This window comes from Eleutherodactylus coqui, chromosome 1 (genome assembly GCF_035609145.1).
Source record: "Eleutherodactylus coqui strain aEleCoq1 chromosome 1, aEleCoq1.hap1, whole genome shotgun sequence".
Lineage (NCBI taxonomy): Eukaryota > Metazoa > Chordata > Amphibia > Anura > Eleutherodactylidae > Eleutherodactylus > Eleutherodactylus coqui.
The window spans coordinates 206,660,556-206,679,061 of record NC_089837.1 but is presented as its reverse complement, the minus strand read 5'-3'; the positions used below and the strand labels follow the sequence as shown (position 1 = coordinate 206,679,061).

Sequence of the window (18,506 nt, the reverse complement as noted above, 5' to 3'; positions counted from 1 at the left end):
ATGAGATCTGACAGAAGGAAATTGCTGCATACTGATTTAAATGTCATCTACTGAGAGACTCTCCCCTTCAAGCATTGTTTCAAGGGAGACTGATTCCTTAATACGGCACCGCAGTATAGGGAGCTGTGGGAGGCCTCTGTGCATTCACACGGGCAAGCGTGATATGAGTCCGGAAAACTGAGACTGATGGCTCGCTTGTACAATTGCGTTTCTGGATGCAAGCATGACGCGTTTTCGCTTAACAAACCTATTACATCTATTTACTTGCCTTTTCACACCCATGAAAAAACGTAAGTGCTTTCAATATTTTTTAAAGGTAAAAATCACTTCGTCCTCGCATGCAGATTGCATAGGATACCAGTGCGATGTGATATATATATATTTTTTCAGATTCTATTGGGATTCATATAAGGATTTGGCCAGAAATAAGACATGCGGCAATTTTTCAATGCGATGCTGCGAGAGAAAAATGGATCATGTAAATAATCACGTGTTATAAAAATGCGAGCGTTTTGTCCATAATGCTATTGGACAGAACTTGCGCGTGAAGCTCGCTCATGTGAATACACACTAAGGGCTCCCTAACACAAGCGCATGTGTTTATATGTTTGCCCGATCAAGTCCAGATCTTAATTGGCGTATTTAAAGCTATTCACATGGGGTGATGCTGCGTGAGTGTAAAAACACACGCTGAAGCGATTGCAAGCAACGATTGATGCTTGGATTGATAATTAATGCCTAATTAGGGTGAGCTGCCTTTTTGCAGCGTTGCAATTTCCGCAGCATGTTCCACGATTCACACTTTTTTGCTGCATATAAACATATTAGAAAAACCTGCACTCTCTGAATTTACTATTCAGTTTTTTTATGCATAATATATTTATGCAATCTTTTTAAACTATTGTTACAAAATATGTTGAAAAAAGACACCGGGCCATCAAGTACAACCTTTTTCGATCCATTACCATTCATTTCATTGGGACCAGGCCACTGTGCAATGTACGAAGCCGTCTTCTTCCGCAATGAAATCAGCTCTGTACATTAGAACACTGGCCCTGGCGATCAGTTGATCAGTGGGTGCACTGGGCTTTGGACCTTTACCAATTGATTATGCTGAGAATGGGTCATCAATCTTGGCAGTGGGGCAACCACTTTAATTATAACCCTCAATGCCATTAGTTATTATATAAACATCTAGTTCTTTTTTTAAAATGCTGACATAATTAGTATCTACCATTACTACCTTTTGGGGGTAGGGCATGCCATAGTTTGACAACTAACTGTATAGAACCCCTTTGATACATAGATGTCTAAAATTGGGAAGAGTGTTCTTTGTAAAGTACTTCCGAAATATGAATCCTGTACTATACTGCACAGTTCTTTGTATTGTCTGCACTTATTTGATGCTTGTGGCACTGGCAGATTTTCTGAAAGCACTGCATTGGTTGTCCTGGTCTTGAGCTTCTCTCCTGTTACAATTAAATAATTTTTTCATATCCTACTGACTTTATTGGTTAAATGTGTATCATGATCTCCGGGTCTTCATGGGTGTCCGTCAGCACCACGCAACAGTCTGCTATCCGATCCGCAGTATAGCAAACCTGAACACCCGGAAGACAACACACAGTTCAGGATTCTCAGCGTCAGATGACCCCGTCTGTCCTATTTATAAGGGCATGTTCACAAGCAGATTTCTGCAACAGATTTGATATGTAACCTGTGTCGCTTCCATATCAAATCAGTGACAAATCTTACTGCCAATGGGAATCCGTGTGCAAAAAAAAAAAAAAAAGGTCTTGTAGATGCAGATTCCTTGCTATATCCATGCAGAATCCATGTCTGTAGTGACAAGGGCCGCTTGTACATGAATGGGTGCAGTACAGATTTTTTTTTTCCTAAATGTTTATCTTTCCCGCGCCGTTGCTAGGCGAAACTGCAGAATCCGCAACGTGCCTTCAATGGAAGCCATCCACACGAAATCTGCTGAAAAATAGAGCATGCTACAATTTTTCCTGTGCCCCACAGTTGGTTTCCACGGGTGTGTAGGAAGAATTGATTTCCCATACCATGCTATGAACGGCATTTGCTGCGGATGGTGCGGAAGCCAGCCGTGGATTCCACAATGCAAACCTGTTCGTCTACAGACGGCCTTACTAAGCCCCAATAGAAATCTGCCGCTCCGCTGTGGGTTTCTGCTGTGGTCTTTTTGCTTAATTTCCATTTTATTCCATTTTGTTTTATTTCCATTTTTCAAACGGGACAAATGGCCCAGCTGACTACGCTGTTTCTTCCCTTTAAAAAACAGAAGTAAAAGGGAATGGAAACATTTCAGCTTTCCTAAAAAAAACATTGAAACATAATAAGGACAAAAACAGAAACGTTTGATTTCTGTTTCTCTGCTCCAAAAACGAAACCAAGGAAGGTCAATCTCTAAAGGAAGCTCTAGTGGGAGCAAGCCATTGCTTTTGCACCATTCTTTTTGACTTGCCCTGTATTTTACTACTTGCCTCTGTTATTGAAACTACTGATGACATCCTAAACGTATAATGCTTTTCCGTACTTTTCCCTGATAATTCATGCAGACATTCAGGAGATAAATATTTGCTGCTTTACATGATATTACTTTTCATTACTTATTGTATCTTATACTTTTTTCCCACAGGTAACTCCACTTTTTTGGATGACCATGGTCTTCCAGCTCCAAAGGTAACTTTAAATGAAAGCTTTTTTTTTTTTTTTTTTTTTATAGATTCCTATTCGTTTGTTAATATAAGATTGTATGCATTAAGAATTGCTTGCTTAAAACCTTGAATGTGCTCGCCATATCATATCTCAGAAACATTACATGAAATCACTGTATATAGTAAGGTCAGGATTTTTCTTCAAATTCTGTTTTCATCTATGAATGTTGAGTATGTTTACATAAGCATTGCTTATCCTAAAGGGAATGTGTAATCAGAACATGACCTATTGTTTAGGGCCGCTCTCACATCTATGCTGAAAGCTCCGGCTTGGAGGTTCCATCCCAGATCCAGCACAAAATACCGTAAGACAAAGCACTGCATGCTGCGCTATTTCGTCTGGTAAAATGCCCGGCAGCTGAGCGAAAACCGAACGGACCCTTTTATAGTCAGTGTGGTTTGTTTGGTGCTCTTTGGTTCCATTATAACACAGAACAGAATTGCCTTTCCTACTCACTAAATGGAACAGGAAAACTGAACTCGGGACGCAGATGTGAAAGTAGCCTAAATCAATTTTTTAAATATGTTAAACGTATTTATTTTAATTTTTTCCTAGTAATCTGACAGATCCTGTTCTGTAGCCCTGACTTTTCAGTAGTCCTCTCATTATCACAGGCAGGATTACATTTAAAGATAACACCAATCACAATAAGTGATGGTCACAGCTCATCTCCTTCCCCTCCTTGCACACAGACTTTTGCACAGGTCACAAAGCATGTGTAGAACATGCTATGGTACATTAGGCTACTGTAAAGAATCTTCAGTGGGAGACTATTACACCAAAGGTCCATATACATGGGATGAATGTTGGGCAAACGATGCCTGACACTCGTCTGTGTCTCCACGCTCCTGCACGGGAGATTGCAGAGCTGGCTGGGTCACGGAGCAGCCAGTGGGGTGGGGTTGGGGCAGTGCAGGAGATTTCTCTCCTCTAGCTCCCCCGCCCCTCTCCGTTGAGATAACACAACAGTCGTTCACTACTGAACGGCCGCCGTTTAAACTGCACGATGAGCTGATTCTCCATCGTTTATGCAGCATAAAAGATCAGCAATGAGCTAATTGTTCTGTTTAAACAGCCGCTGTTCAGTAGTGAACGGCCGCTGTGTTATCTCAATGGAGAGGGGTGAGGGAGTGAGAGGAGAGAAGTCTCCTGCACCGCCGCACCCCCACCACGCCGCTCCGTGACCCAGCCAGCTGTGCCAGCTCCCGTGTAGGAATACGAGAGCGAGGAAACTCAGGGACAAGTGTCGGGCATCGTTTGCCCGACATTCATCCAGTGAAAATGGACCTTAAATGCTAGAATGTAAACTGAAAGGTATTAGGATTAGTTTTATACACAGGTAACATGGAATTTTTTAATTCTTTTTTTAAAATAACCAAAAATTTATAATGCTTAACATGAAAACTTGATTTAAACAATAGGTAATTTTCTAATCACAAATTTACATAAGGAGGCTGGAATTTTGTTGCAGGACACAACACAATAGGCAGTTGAAGCTGCCAGTGCAGATATCTGCTCCTGAATCTGCATGGCTGTATAAGGCATCATTCACACAAGCATTTTTATGTAACTATTTGGCTGTGATAAAACGTCGGCTGAAGATCACTATCCTGTGAAGCATTGGATTCCAATGCGTTCGTTCGCTTGGGTGATTTTTGGGCACGCGAAAAAACATTTTAACGTAAAATCATCAAATTGCCAACCTTTTAGGTCTTGACCTATCTTTTGATGAAAAACTCTCCTATGAGAGCAGAAAAAAAAGGAAGCAGGAGGGAGTTTACCTGCATCCAGCAAGGAAAAAGACAGCTGGCTCTACTTTAGCTATTTAAGCTAATAGAAGACATTATGCCAACCGACGAAATTCCACACTGCAGCATTTCTTGCATATGATACGCTCGTGTGAATGGACGAGAAAGCATTAATTAATTTCAGAATCATGGCTATTCTTCTCTGTCGCGATTTTCAGCCGTGTGTGAACAGCGTGAAATCACTCATGTGACTGAGGCCTAAGTCTTTTGAATTGGAATTGCTGGCAGGATTAGGCCATTCCCAATTCCGCTTCAAAATCCTCATGGGGCTGTGTGGATTTTGGTGAGGAATTTTCGCATGTTGTGGTTTATCCTGCAGCCAAATTCCACTAATATAAAAGATCCCTTAAAGAGACAGGCACATGTCAACGGAGCTCCTCTTCATTATTTCAACCTGTTAGAACTTTCACACTGTCTACACAACAAGGTTTCTTGGTTCCAGTTTATTTGTGAAAGTGTTAATTGCATGCACTTCTCAGCTGGTCCATTTGGGTTAGGGTGGTTCGCAGTGTATCATGCTACTGTCATACTTTGTCTCTAGTTTACGCGTACCATATGCTCAGGGAAAACTTCCGGAGCATAATGTAAATGGAATCATATATCCCCATTTACCTGATGGCAGCAAATTTAGCGGGTGGTTTCCACTATGGTTTCTGCTTTATATTGCATGGAATAATGCAGTATTCCTGGCAGAGACATCCAGTAACAAAAATGTTAGATCGTATTTTCCACGCAAACAGATGATGTGGAAAATCCACTCCTTGGATTCGAATAGCACATGCAACATGTAGGGTCCGTGAATATCAGACAGCACATAGATGTATGGCACAGCGTGAATATGGCCTAAGGCTTCCTCTACACAAGTTTGTGTTGTCTATGTTTTAAACCAGATGTAAAAAAAGACCTGTTATGAAATGTTTTTATGACACTTTTACTGACGGTTCTTATTTTGTTACATTTTGTATAAGCATTTTTTTCTTGTGTGTTTTAACTCATATAAAAAATATGGATCAAAATGATCATACCTAGAATGGCTGCATTTTGAAAATAGTGCTGTTAAAAACCATTAAAAATTATCCAAAAACCAAACCTCGTGTGTATACACTTATCAGTACTTTTTAGTATAGGCTTAAAAGTAGCATCTGGTGCAGTATATATGTGAACAAAATAAAAACCTAAAAATATTGTCTGAGAAGCTACTCAAGCTATGAGCTGCCGCATGCAGTTTCTCTATTTCATGGTTAAATAACTTTTTCTGAAAAAGAAGGAACCATTAATTCAACATGAGGGTTACAATTCATACAGTATATAACACAAGCCAGGTTCCATAAGAATAGCAGATACCAACAATGATATAATTTATATATAAGCACTAAAAGATAAATACCATACATATATAAACAGAGACAACAACAGACGTAGGAGAAAAAAAAAGTAGAGAGCACAGAGAGGGAGGAGGCGGAAAAAAGCAGTGGGAAAGGGGATGAATAAGTTGAGATGCAGCCAGGGGGGCAAGCAGGGCATTTGCCCCGAGCACAATCTGGACTGATGGGAGGGGGGCAGCAGCACAGTAGTTTAAGATACCAGCAGATGCTGCAGCCACTGGGCACTCTAAGGAGATAACCACACTATCTTTTGTGCCGTCCATTTAACATACAGCATTCCAAAGTGCGTCCCAGCTTGACCGCAGGTCTCTAAATCTGAATATGAAGCTTCATATGTGTGTATTATGCTCCAAAGTCAGGTCCAGAGACCCGTGTTCAGGCTGGGACACACATTTCAAAGCTCTGTCTATGAACGGATGGAGCTAAAGATAGTGCGGTTAGCCCCTTACACAGTAAATCAGTCACTTGTAGCTATGCCTGGTGGCTGTAGCATTAGTTGATATCTTAAACTTGTGGCTTTTTAAACTCTAGGCCTATGCTGTGAAGAATGAAAATTGCATCCTGTGCTGTCTTTTGGTGTTCGCTCAGAACGCCCCATCCATCGTTTTCAATGAGACCTTTAATGACATTGAATGGCATTCACATGAGGATCGCAGTTTCACAGAAGTGATGCACAATGTTTTTAAATGGAAAAACTCCTCGCATCCACGTGAAAAACACACATTAGCAAGCGAGATATCGAGCCGAGTTTCACATGCCTGATATCACGCTTACGAATGTAAATGTAGCTTCAATATATAATAGTGGGGACAAAGGATGGGTGGTTCCATTTGTTTAGATCCATTTGTTTTAGTGGGGTAGCCTGTGGCACAGTGAGATTTTCAATATCTCCTATGTCCCCATCTGGAGTTCAACACCCCACTATAACATGTTACTTCTTTAAGATGAGCAACATAAATGGTGGAAGGTCTCAAAAACAAAACTTAACAGGAAAGACTTAAAGGGGTTGTCTCGCGCCGAAACGTTTTTTGTTTTTTTTTCAATAGGCCCCCCGTTTGGCGCGAGACAAACCCAAGGGATGGGTTAAAAAAAAAATATATATATTACTTACCCGAATCCCCGCTCTGCGGTGACTTCTTACTTACCTTACCAAGATGGCCGCCGGGATCTTCACCCACGATGCACCACGGGTCTTCTCCCATGGTGCACCGTGGGCTCTGTGCGGTCCATTGCCGATTCCAGCCTCCTGATTGGCTGGAATTGGCACACGTGATGGGGCGGAGCTACGATGACGACGCGGGACCAGCTCTCCGGCACTAGCGGCCCCATTCACCAGGACTGCGCAAGCGCGTCTAAAAACGCCAGAAGACAGCAAATTTAGACGGATCCATGGCGACGGGGACGCTAGCAACGGAGCAGGTAAGGGAATAACTTCTGTATGGCTCATATTTAATGCACGATGTACATTACAAAGTGCATTAATATGGCCATACAGAAGTGCATGACCCCACTTGCTGCCGCGAGACAACCCCTTTAACTTAGTATGTATGGTCTAGAGCAGTGATGGCGAACCTTTTAGAGGCAGAGTGCCCAAACTGCAATCTAAAGGCCACTTATTTATCGCAAAGTGCCAACACGTGGGAGGGCAGGGCTTATCATGATTTTACCCCCGTCACTCTAAAAAGGACAGGGCCGCTTCAAAATAGGCAGGGTGCAGATTTTGACTGCTTTTTGGATGCGGAAATACTGCAGAATGTACTCAGCGGAAATTTCTGTGGAAAATTCTGCAGCATTTCCGCATTCAAAAAGCAGTCAAAATCTGCACCCTGTCTATTTTGAAACAGACCTGCCCATTTCTGTCACATGTAAACATACCCCAGTGGTAATAGTGACAACCCATACCCCCATTATCATAATGACACCCCGCAGCGGCCCCCAGTATAATAGTGACATCCCACAGAGGCCCCCAATATAATAGCAACACCCCACAGCAGCCTCCAGTATAATAGTGACATCGCACAGCGGCCCCAGTATAATAGTTACACCCCACAGTGGCCCCTAGTATATTAGTGACATCCCACAGTTGCCCCAGTGTAATAGTGACATCCCACAGCGGCCCCCAGTATAATAGTGACACCCCACAGCGGCACCAGTGTAATAGTGACATCCCACAGCGGCCCTCAGTAGTAATGGTTACATCCTATTGTGGCCCCCAGTATAATAGTGACACCCCACAGAGGCCCCCAGTATCATAGTGACACCCCACAGCAGCCCCCAGTATCATAGTGACACCCCACAGCGGCCCCCAGTATAATAATGACACCCCACAGCGGCACCAGTGTAATAGTGACATCCCACAGCGGCCCTCAGTAGTAATGGTTACATCCTATTGTGGCCCCCAGTATCATAGTGACACCCCACAGCAGCCCCCAGTATCATAGTGACACCCCATAGCAGCCCCGAGTATAATAGTGACACCCCACAGTGGCCCTCAGTATCATAGTGACCCCCCACAGCAGCCCCCATTATCATAGTGACATCCCACAGCGGCCCCGAGTATAATAGTGACATCCCACAGCAGTCCCCAGTGTAATAGTGACATCCCACAGCGGCCCCCGATCCCCCTCCCCCCCTCCAAGACCCACAGCGGCCCTCAGTACTAATGGTTACATCCTATTGTGGCCCCCAGTATCATTGTGACACCCCACAGAGGCCCCCAGTATCATAGTGACACCCCATAGCAGCCCCCAGTATCATAGTGACACCCCACAGCAGCCCCCAGTATCATAGTGAAACCCCACAGCAGCCCCCAGTATCATAGTGGCACCCCACAGCAGCCCCCATTATCATAGTGACATCCCACAGCGGCCCCGAGTATAATAGTGACATCCCACAGTGGCCCTCTGTATAATAGTGACACCCCCCAGTGGCCCCCAGTATAATAATGACACCCCACAGTGGCCCCTAGTATATTAGTGACATCCCACAGCAGCCCCAGTGTAATAGTGACATCCCATAGCGGCCCCCTTTATAATAGTGACATCCCACAGCGGCTCCCAATCACAGTGTGCGCCGGAATCAGTGCCGCTAGGAGCACAGCTGAGTGAATACTGGCAGGGGAGCTGTGGCCCCTGCCGGTATTCACTAACGTTGTAAGCTGCCGACGGCGACGCGTGCCAGCAGGGAGGGCTCTGCGTACCGCCTCTGGCACGCGTGCCATGGGTTTGCCACCTCTGGTGTAGAGGAAGGAAGGGACACGATAGAAACCTTTGAATATGTTAAAAGTATAAATAAGGTTCAGGTGGGAAGTGTTTTTATTAGGAGGCAAAACACAAAGAACAAGGTGGCACAATCAGAGTTCAGTTGGGGGAAAAAGCCAAAGCAGCGTCAGGAAATAGTTTATTACTGAAAGTGTAGTAAATGCTTGGAACAAACCTTCAGCAGACGTGGTTGGAAAACAACAATAAATTAATTCATGCTGCCCGAGATACACATAGATCTATCCTCAGAGAGAAATAAAAAGGAAATAATATAAAGGATATTAGATGGACCACGTGCACTTTTTCTGCTGTCAGTTTTCTATGTTTCACTGTTTTTGATCACTTACATGCCGCAGTCACTGTTGACAGTGAAACCTAAAGAATTAAATGTCCAAAATCTAAGTTTTCTCAGTTCTCAATTGTTGCTATTGGAGGACAACTTTCCTTTGTTTCTTTTGCATCCAAGTCACATTTATTCCTAGCGTTTACAAGACTTGTCCTTCACAGCAGGCTGTAAGCCCCATATATGTATGGTGAAATAATGAGCTCTTTCCTTCCCTGCAGTAGACAGTATTCATTGCAGTCTTATACTGGCGCTCCTGTCTGTTTTCATACAGAAGCCCAGCTGATCATCTAAGCAGGCAATCAGCTGTATCTCTGTCCCTTCCTTCCCCTGCTTATCTCGGGCTCTTTTCACCGTTCTGTACGTGCCTTTTCCCAGAGTCTTCGGGAACTCATAGTGGCACTTCAGATTGTGAAGATGAATTTTGACGGCCTAGCACACAGACCGTCTTCTGGCCATTGAAGGCACAGAGTTCAGTGTTAACTTGCAGGGGTGCAGCGGGTGCCTGTACATACTGCTAAATCTGTCTCCACACACAACACTCCCCTAAATCTATGTGAAAACTTATACTGGGTAATACAAAATGTTCTACTGGCTCTCATCCCTTTCCTGCTAACTAGTGACTAATTGCACAGGCCACATGCAGGTTATGCACACTGCCTTAGAACTTTAGTTTTTAACTTCAGCTAGAAGCAGTTGTAAAGGGGCAATTCTGCTGTTTGTGAACTCCCATGTATAGTTTGAGGTATTAGAATTTTATTCAATTTGTTCTTTTTGTTTTTCTACGGTTTACAATACTAGATCGACCCCATGTTCGCTACGCGATCATAAAATGTTTGGGGAAACGGTTGTAAATGTTTTCAGAACTGATTATTTTTATTGGCAAGGACTTCAGGATCAACTACATTTTCAGTGTACCATCTGAGTGTACCAACTTCCATCTGAGCATACCCCTTGAACTAGACCCCTTGGTCTTTCACATTTTGGGACATGGCAACAGTCAAACTGGTAAGCACTTGATATGAATGTCGCTTACGAACACTTGAATCTCCCTAGTGGCGCGGTTGGCTGAGGCACAACAGTGCCGTTAGACTTAACATAGGAACTTTGACCTGGCCTGACAGGTCACTCAATGTACCAAGCTCAAATTTTATGATTTTATGGCGGTGGTGAGGATGTCACAATCTACTGACACCAAAATCATCCATCAAAGGTCACACAAAGGGGTCAAAGTGTGGTGCAAGAAAAAGCCTGCAGACTTTTTATATTAGAAGATTATATGCTTATAATATACCATATATACTCGAGTATAAACCTAGTTTTTTAGCACATTTTTTAATGCTGAAAAAGCCCCCCTCGGCTTATACTCGAGTGAGGGAAAAAACAACAACAACAAACCCGCAATACTCCCCTTCCAGGCGGCGTCTGTGTCCCCGGCGCGATAGTTTCCCCCGCGGTGCAGCAAGCTGCTTGACAATTCTCCCCACAGGCATCTCCCTGCTGGTCTTTGAATTCCCCCGTCGTCAGCACTGTAAGTAAGCGCTGTGATTGAATTGAGCGCCAGCCAATCACAGCCTGAACTCGATCATTCACAGCCATTCAGTGGATTACGATAATGAATTCTCAAGCAGCTTGCCGCACTGCCAGGGAGACCATCGCGCCGGGGACACAGATGCCGCCTGGGAGGTGAGTATTGCATTTTTTCTTTACCTAGTATATACTCGAGTATAGCTAGGCTTATACTCGAGTCAATAAGTTTTACCAATTTTATTGTGGTAAAACTTATTGACTCGGCTTATACTCAAGTCGACTAATACTCGAGTATATACAGTAAATTTAATTTAGATGACATAACGAAAATGTAATCAATCATGTATTATGCAAAGAATTATTTCTAGTAATTAATCTTGGCTTAGTGTGTGCTACGTTGGGCCTGGACATAGACAGATAGCTGAACGTATGATACTCGATAAACTGCAGTAGGAGTTCGTTGCTTTAGGCCACTCTCACACAAAAAGCTGCGGTTTGAATCTTTTACTGACATTTTCAATGTACTGTTTGATGGGTGATGAGGTGCATTAATCGTGGTAAAATAGAGCAGCCAGCGCTCAAAAATTGCAGCGCTAGAAAGTGCCATATTCGGGCACATGTCTGCGAGGCCCCATTGAAATCAATGGGAGCGTTGTATCACAATTACCGCGGCAAAAAACTGATGTGTGAGCGTGGCCTTACTAGCAACTAACTATAGAATAGGATAAATGAGAATCCTTTTATAAAGTTCTTGGGTCTGTCTTCTTTATATGGACATGTTTTGTTGACAAGTGAATTTTGATGATATATTATTCTTTATAAGAATCTGAAATTATTCCAACTGTGAACATTTACAGAGAAATGAGAGCTGATTTCTGAGACTATGCTGCTTCATAATCTAGTTTGTTGACAAATATTCATCTAATGATATTGCTTTTGATTAGTAAATGATTATCCAATTTGCATAACCTGTGGAGCGTTTTAATATAATAAGAGACAAGTTTGTAAATGACTTTGTATATGCCTGAAAAATCAGTGCTTGCAAGAGCATTGAAACAATAACAATGTAGCTGGTTGGAAAGAAGAGTGTATTGCTAAATGGGGGCTATCTTTTCTTTGGACCAACCCCATAAATGGTTCTCTACATTAGCAAAAAATGCAATGCTCATCACTGTTGCATAAAAAACAGTAGATTAGGTAGTCACTCAAGTTTGTCCATACCCCCAATGGAATATATTGTAGTGGAAAAGTACTCCAGACAAGTGGATTACTCAAGTGAATTTATGAGTAGTAGACATCGGTATCACAGAAAGTCACTGTTGGGAAAGTGCTTCAAAATAGAAGTGCATCAATGTTTTGGTTTATGTAATCCATCATTAGACTTGTCTCCAGTGGTCTACCAGCGGTAGTGCCGAACATGCTCAATTTTAGAATGATGAAGGATTAAATAGCCCCAAAACATTGCAACACTTTTATTTGGGTAATAATTATCCATTGGTTACTGTCTGTGATATTAATAAATTCACTAGAGCAAGCCACCTGTCTGTTGGCTATTCTATTATCATTGTACTATATTCCATTTGCATAAGATCTGGTTAGCCCTTTCCAGAATCTATACCCAACACTTGACTTTTACACAGGCCAACAGACTTTTAAACGACTGCGCAAGTGCTGACATCACTACTAAGGTCGTCAGCCCTCGTGCAGACCAACAAGCCATAGAGCTAGCAAGCTTTTCTAAGCTGACTGAAATGTCACCTTAAACAACCACTAAGTAAGCAATGTTTTCGAATTCACACTGAACGCTTATTGCTCAAATTCATTCCTTACGTGTAAATGCCACGTTATAAAGTGCTGCTTGAGCAACAATAACCCCATCTATGCACTAGTTCATGTAGAGAGGAATTGGTTATGTTGTTCAAGTCGCTGAAAGTTAATCCCTTTCATTTACTGACCTATTATTACAATTGTAAAGTTATGACATAGACATTCTGTCTGTATAGTGGACTAGCACGATGCAGTGCAGGTACTGTAAGTTAAAGGGGTTGTCCCGCGCCGAAACGGGTTTTTTTTTTTTTCAATAGCCCCCCCGTTCGGCGCGAGACAAACCCGATGCAGGGGTTTAAAAAAAAACAAACGCATAGTACTTACCCGAATCCCCGCGCTCCGGTGACTTCTTACTTACCTTGCGAAGATGGCCGCCGGGATCTTCACCCACGGTGGACCGCAGGTCTTCTCCCATGGTGCACCGTGGGCTCTGTGCGTTCCATTGCCGATTCCAGCCTCCTGATTGGCTGGAATCGGCACACGTGACGGGGCGGAGCTACGAGGAGCAGCACTCCAGCACGAGCGGCCCCATTCAGAAGGGAGAAGACCGGACTGCGCAAGCGCGTCTAATCGGGAGATTAGACGCTGAAATTAGACGGCACCATGGAGACGAGGACGCTAGCAATGGAACAGGTAAGTGTAATATACATCGTGCATTAAATATGAGCCATACAGAAGTTATTCAAAGTGCATTAATATGGCCATACAGAAGTGTATACCCCCACTTGCTTTCGCGGGACAACCCCTTTAAGGGTACAAGTCAAGAAGGACAAATACTGTATAATACTCCTTTGGGATCGTCATGGCATCAGGATAGCTGTGGTGTGCTTACTTGCAGTGTTATATTCTCTCAGTGACCGCCGATATGCCTTTTGATGGCCTGTATCGGCGGTCTATGTATGAAGAGAGATAGTACTGTGATCTCCCTGCATACATCGTGGCTGCTGGCTGTTTCTTACAGCTGACACCCGGCGGCAACAGCTCCTATCACCTGCACGGCTGATCGCAACTGTTAATCCTTTAAATGCCACCGTCAATTCTGACAGCGGCATTTAGTTCCCCCGAACGATGTTCAGGGGTCCTGTACGGCCCCACCACAGTGAGATCGAGGGAGCCGTGCAGATGTCATGGCAGTTGGGGGCCTTCTGGAAAGCTCCAGGGTTGTCATAGCAGAATGCCTATCATGCCATCTCCGTGGGGTGGCTTGATAGACTGCCTGTTAGATCACAGTATGATGTAATGCTATAGAATTACATCATACTGCAGGAGTGATAAAAGCATCACAAGTTGTTGTTACCTATAGGGACTAAAAAAAAAAAAAAGAATAAGATCAATAAAGTTTTACTAATTATTTAAAAAAAAAAATAGAAGTTTAAAAAAAACCCTTTTGCCATATTTATAATAAAGAATCTAATAATACAAAAATACATATTTAGTATCGCTGCGTCTGTTTAAGTCTGATCTATCAAAGTAACACATTATTTACCTTGCAGGATGAACGTTGTAAAAAATAAAGAAAGAAAGAACGAGAGAAATGCACTTTTTTTTGGTTACCCTGTCTTTACGAAAAAATGCAACAAAAAGCATCCAAAAAGTCATATATATTCCAAAATAGTACCAACGCAAACTACAGCACGTCCCACAAAAAAATCAGCCCTCGCACAAGTATCTTGATGGGAAAATTAAGTTATTGCACGCAGAAGATGGTGGCAGTAAATAGTTTTTAAAATTAGATACCTTTGAAAAATAATACAAGTAGTACAGCAGTTTGTGCGCTGTAGAAACAAGACACACCCAGAGATGGTGAAATTTCATTTTATTTTCCAATTTCTCTCCACTTAAAAGTTTTTCAGTACATTCTATGATACAATAAGTAGCACCATTGAAAAATACAACTCGTCCCACAAAAAACAAGTCCTCAAACACCTACGTCGACGGATAAATAAAGGATTTTTTAAGAGTGGGGAGGAAAAAATGAAAAAAAGCTTGGTCACTAAGGAGTTAAACAGCAGATGGCACATGGTGAGATATTTACTACATGAGTCACAATGCTGAAAATACATAACACAACATAGTGACAAATGACAAACTGATTGTGGGTACGTCTGTATATAGCTTCTTGTGGTCCCCAGGGTTCACCACAAATATTTTAGGCAGATTGTCTGATTGTATTTCCGGACATTTGCTAAGAAGCTTGAATGAATTTTTAGCATCTATGTGAAGCCCATGGTTTCCTATGGGTTCCTTCACACATGAGATGTTTTGTAGCATGCTACAAAAAGACACACAAACCTCGCAGGTCTGGCGATATGCCCGCGACACGCTAGGTTTTGTAGCCCATGTTTCTCTATGGAGCCTTCCTCTCTGTTGCATCGCATCGCACGAAAACGCAGTTTGCATGCGATGCGATGCAACTTTAAGAGTAGCAGATGCTACAAAGTCGTGTGATTTTGTAGCGTCACATGCGACTTTGAAGCGCTTCCGTACTCGGGTGAAAAGATTCAGGGGGCGCCGGGGGGCGGGGGGAGGCGTGGCGGAGCAGGGGGTAGCAGCGGGGAACAGGGGGGAGCTCTCTCTCTCTCCCCCCCCCACTCCCCGCTGCAACCCCCACTCACCCACGGCGCCCCCCCAAATCTTTTCACCCAAGTACGGAAGTACTCGAAAATCGCGGCGCTCGGGTGAAAAGGGGGCGTGTCCGAGTAGGTTCGCTCATCTCTAATGCTGTTACATCCAGGGGTTTCACCTTGTGGTTAATGGAGCCGGCAGCAGCAGCGGCGGCCTCATTGACAACATACAGAAAAGATCGCGATCCTCTGCCACAGATGTGACAGCTGTGGCAGAGGATTTGTTCATCTCCTCGGGGAGTCCCCTCATCACTGAGCACTGTGACAGCATTGTCACAGTGTTCTGTAAAAAGGAGACTCACCTCGGAGATGAAGAATTCCCCTGCCACAGCTGTCACAGCTGTGGCAGAGGATCGCAATGCTATCCTATTGAATTCAATGGAGACGGTGCTACAGCCGGCTCCATTGAAAGCAGTGAGATGCTGGCAACCCCTGCAGGGATTTTCAGGGAAATAAGCCCTAGGTGAAAAAAAATTAATACATCTAGCGGCGCCATCCATGGTCCTTCTGTAAAGCCGGCACTCTACTAAAGCATTTTCTTCTGGCAGGTGATTTAAAAATCCCCATCAGAAAAAAACATAGCCTCTGATTGGTTAAGTGCAGGGACCAATCAAAAGCAACTCTCTGCCATTGAATGACAGCTGAGAGCTGCCTGTGATTGGCCCCTGCACTTAGCCAATCAGAGGCAGTACTCAGCCATTCATTGAATTCAATGTAGTGCCACCTCCATTAAATTCAATGGAATAGCATTGCGATCCTCTTCCACAGCTGGTGTCAGCTGTGGCAGAAGAATTCTTCATCCATGCAGGGAGTCTCCTTGTCACTAAACACTGTGACAGTGCTGTCACAGTGTTCAGTGAAGAGGGAACTCCCTGTGGAGATGAAGAAATCCTCTGCCACAGCTGTCACATCTGTCGGGGGTCTGGAACGCAGACCGAAATGCGAATGTTGCCTGTATCCAAATTAAGAGGAAATATTATATAGAGTACCCGTAGTTGAGAACCATAATAAGCCACTACACAGACCGTCTAGTGATATCAGTATGAGTTCTGTTTATTGTTGTACATTGCTAGTTTATATGCAAGTTGTAAAGAAGGCGTTTCCAAATGTTACCTGATGCCTAGTTACAATGTACTTTTGGTGACCAACCCCTCATTCCAACAGTTTACAACATGACTGTAAATCAAAAAGCCTTCTAACAAAAGGTATCAACAAAGCTGTTTGAAGTAGACATAAAAACAGTTACATGTGATAATAAAGGTCGACTCCTGGCTGTCTAAGTACCTTGTCTCTTGACTACTGGCTGAGTACTTTTGTTAATTACATTTCTTGTTTGACAAGAAATGTAATCTTCAAAGTCCATCAACAATTTGTTATGTAGCATACGTTCTTGGCATTCTCCTTCCTGCAGGTCAGTGTACTAAGTTGTTAGTGACGTAGCGTTCACTGACTAGCAGGGAATGCCAAATCCAATGCAGGGCTATTGCCAAGACTGCGCATGCGTGCTGAATTTGTCGCGAGTGTTCATATACTATTGCCGTGAGTCAGCGTGCATGCGCAGTCGCGGCAATAGCTAGCATAGGATTTGGCATTCCCTGCTACGCAGTGAACGCAACGTCACCAGGGACCGGGTACACTGACCTGCAGGAAGCAGAATGCCTGTGAATGTATGTAACACAGGAAGAAGAGGTGAGGTGACTCGGGGGACTGGAGGAGCACGGAGAAGATTCGATTGGAGAAGATGTGGTAAGAAGACTGACGGGAGGAATAGGCGAGTATAGAATTTTTGTAAAGTGTGTTCAGATGATTGTTAACTTGGAGAGAAAAAGTTCTAACAGGTTTCACATGAATTTATTTTTTACATTTCTCGGTATTGCTTGCATTACAGGCAGCACAGAATAACCTGGCCAGATGTACAGTACTTGTTTATGAGACTTGCATCATCCAAGTCTCACATTACCGTCTGTAGAATCAATCAGGACCTCCTAACACTGTTATCACTATGCCGTACTTACATTATTAATCCTGTTGCAACAATGTAGAGGAAGGCTGGGATGAATCACTGCTATAAGTGCATAGGAGAACTGCTATCACTGCCTGTAGAACACATTTGCCAACTCTTATAGAGTGGATTATCTTCAGTAAACAGGTCTGCACATTGCAGGACATTTCACAGCTTACAAATCCTTGTAAAATTTGTCAAATGATTCTAGAGAACGGTGACTTTGCACAGCTGTTGTGTAATACCCACTTCTGCCAACTCCGGCTGTGGACAGGAATTACAAAGTGTTAGTGCTTCACATTTACTTCTTTCTTTCTTGCTTTGGTCAGCATCAGTCAATGATTCGTATCTTCTTTACGACACCATAAGATATATACAGTTAATATATTTCCTCTCCCCTGACTTTAAGGTAGGTAAATAAAAATGTATTTGTTGGAGAGTTTATGTGCTGTTGGGACTGAGTTCTTTCAGAGGAATAGCTGATAACACAACAAATTAAGAACTGATTGTAAACTTGCTGCCTGTGTCTTCTTTCCCACAAGCGTATATTGGCCGGCGATTGTACCGTTTGTGCGCCTGCTCACACGGCATGGGCCCCGGCGCATATACGCCGAGGTCACCATGCCGTCGCCACTTTCCCCTCCCTCCTCCTTGCAGACTCACCTGTGCTCTCCTTCCCACTCGTTCCTTGCAATGGGAGGAGGTGGGGGGCAGAGCTAAGCGACGCACTGCCTCCCATTGCTGGCTGCGGACAAGGGGCGGGGAGGGGGCCTAGCTCCATCCCTGTCACTCGCCCCCCCCCCCATGCAAAGAACTAGCAGAAGAGAGCAGAGGGAGGGAGTTTAGCCACTGTAGCTGGCATATTCCAGCCCAAAAGATAGTTCCAGGACTATCTTTTGGGCCTGATGTAAAAAAAGCCAGGCGCTATATTGGCCTAGCCGAGTGCTTTTACGTCTCGAGAATATGGCCATGTGATCTGATGCAT

General features: G+C 43.5%; 1 protein-coding gene across 1 annotated transcript in view; it reads left to right on the top strand.

Annotated features, from left to right (window-relative positions):
* Window positions 1-18,506, top strand: part of UST (uronyl 2-sulfotransferase) — a 257,124-nt gene that overhangs the window by 113,792 nt on the left and 124,826 nt on the right. Inside the window, exon 2 of the mRNA XM_066605452.1 lies at window positions 2,663-2,706. Coding sequence (XP_066461549.1) covers window positions 2,663-2,706 — 44 coding nt within the window. The remainder of the gene's footprint in view (window positions 1-2,662; window positions 2,707-18,506) is intronic.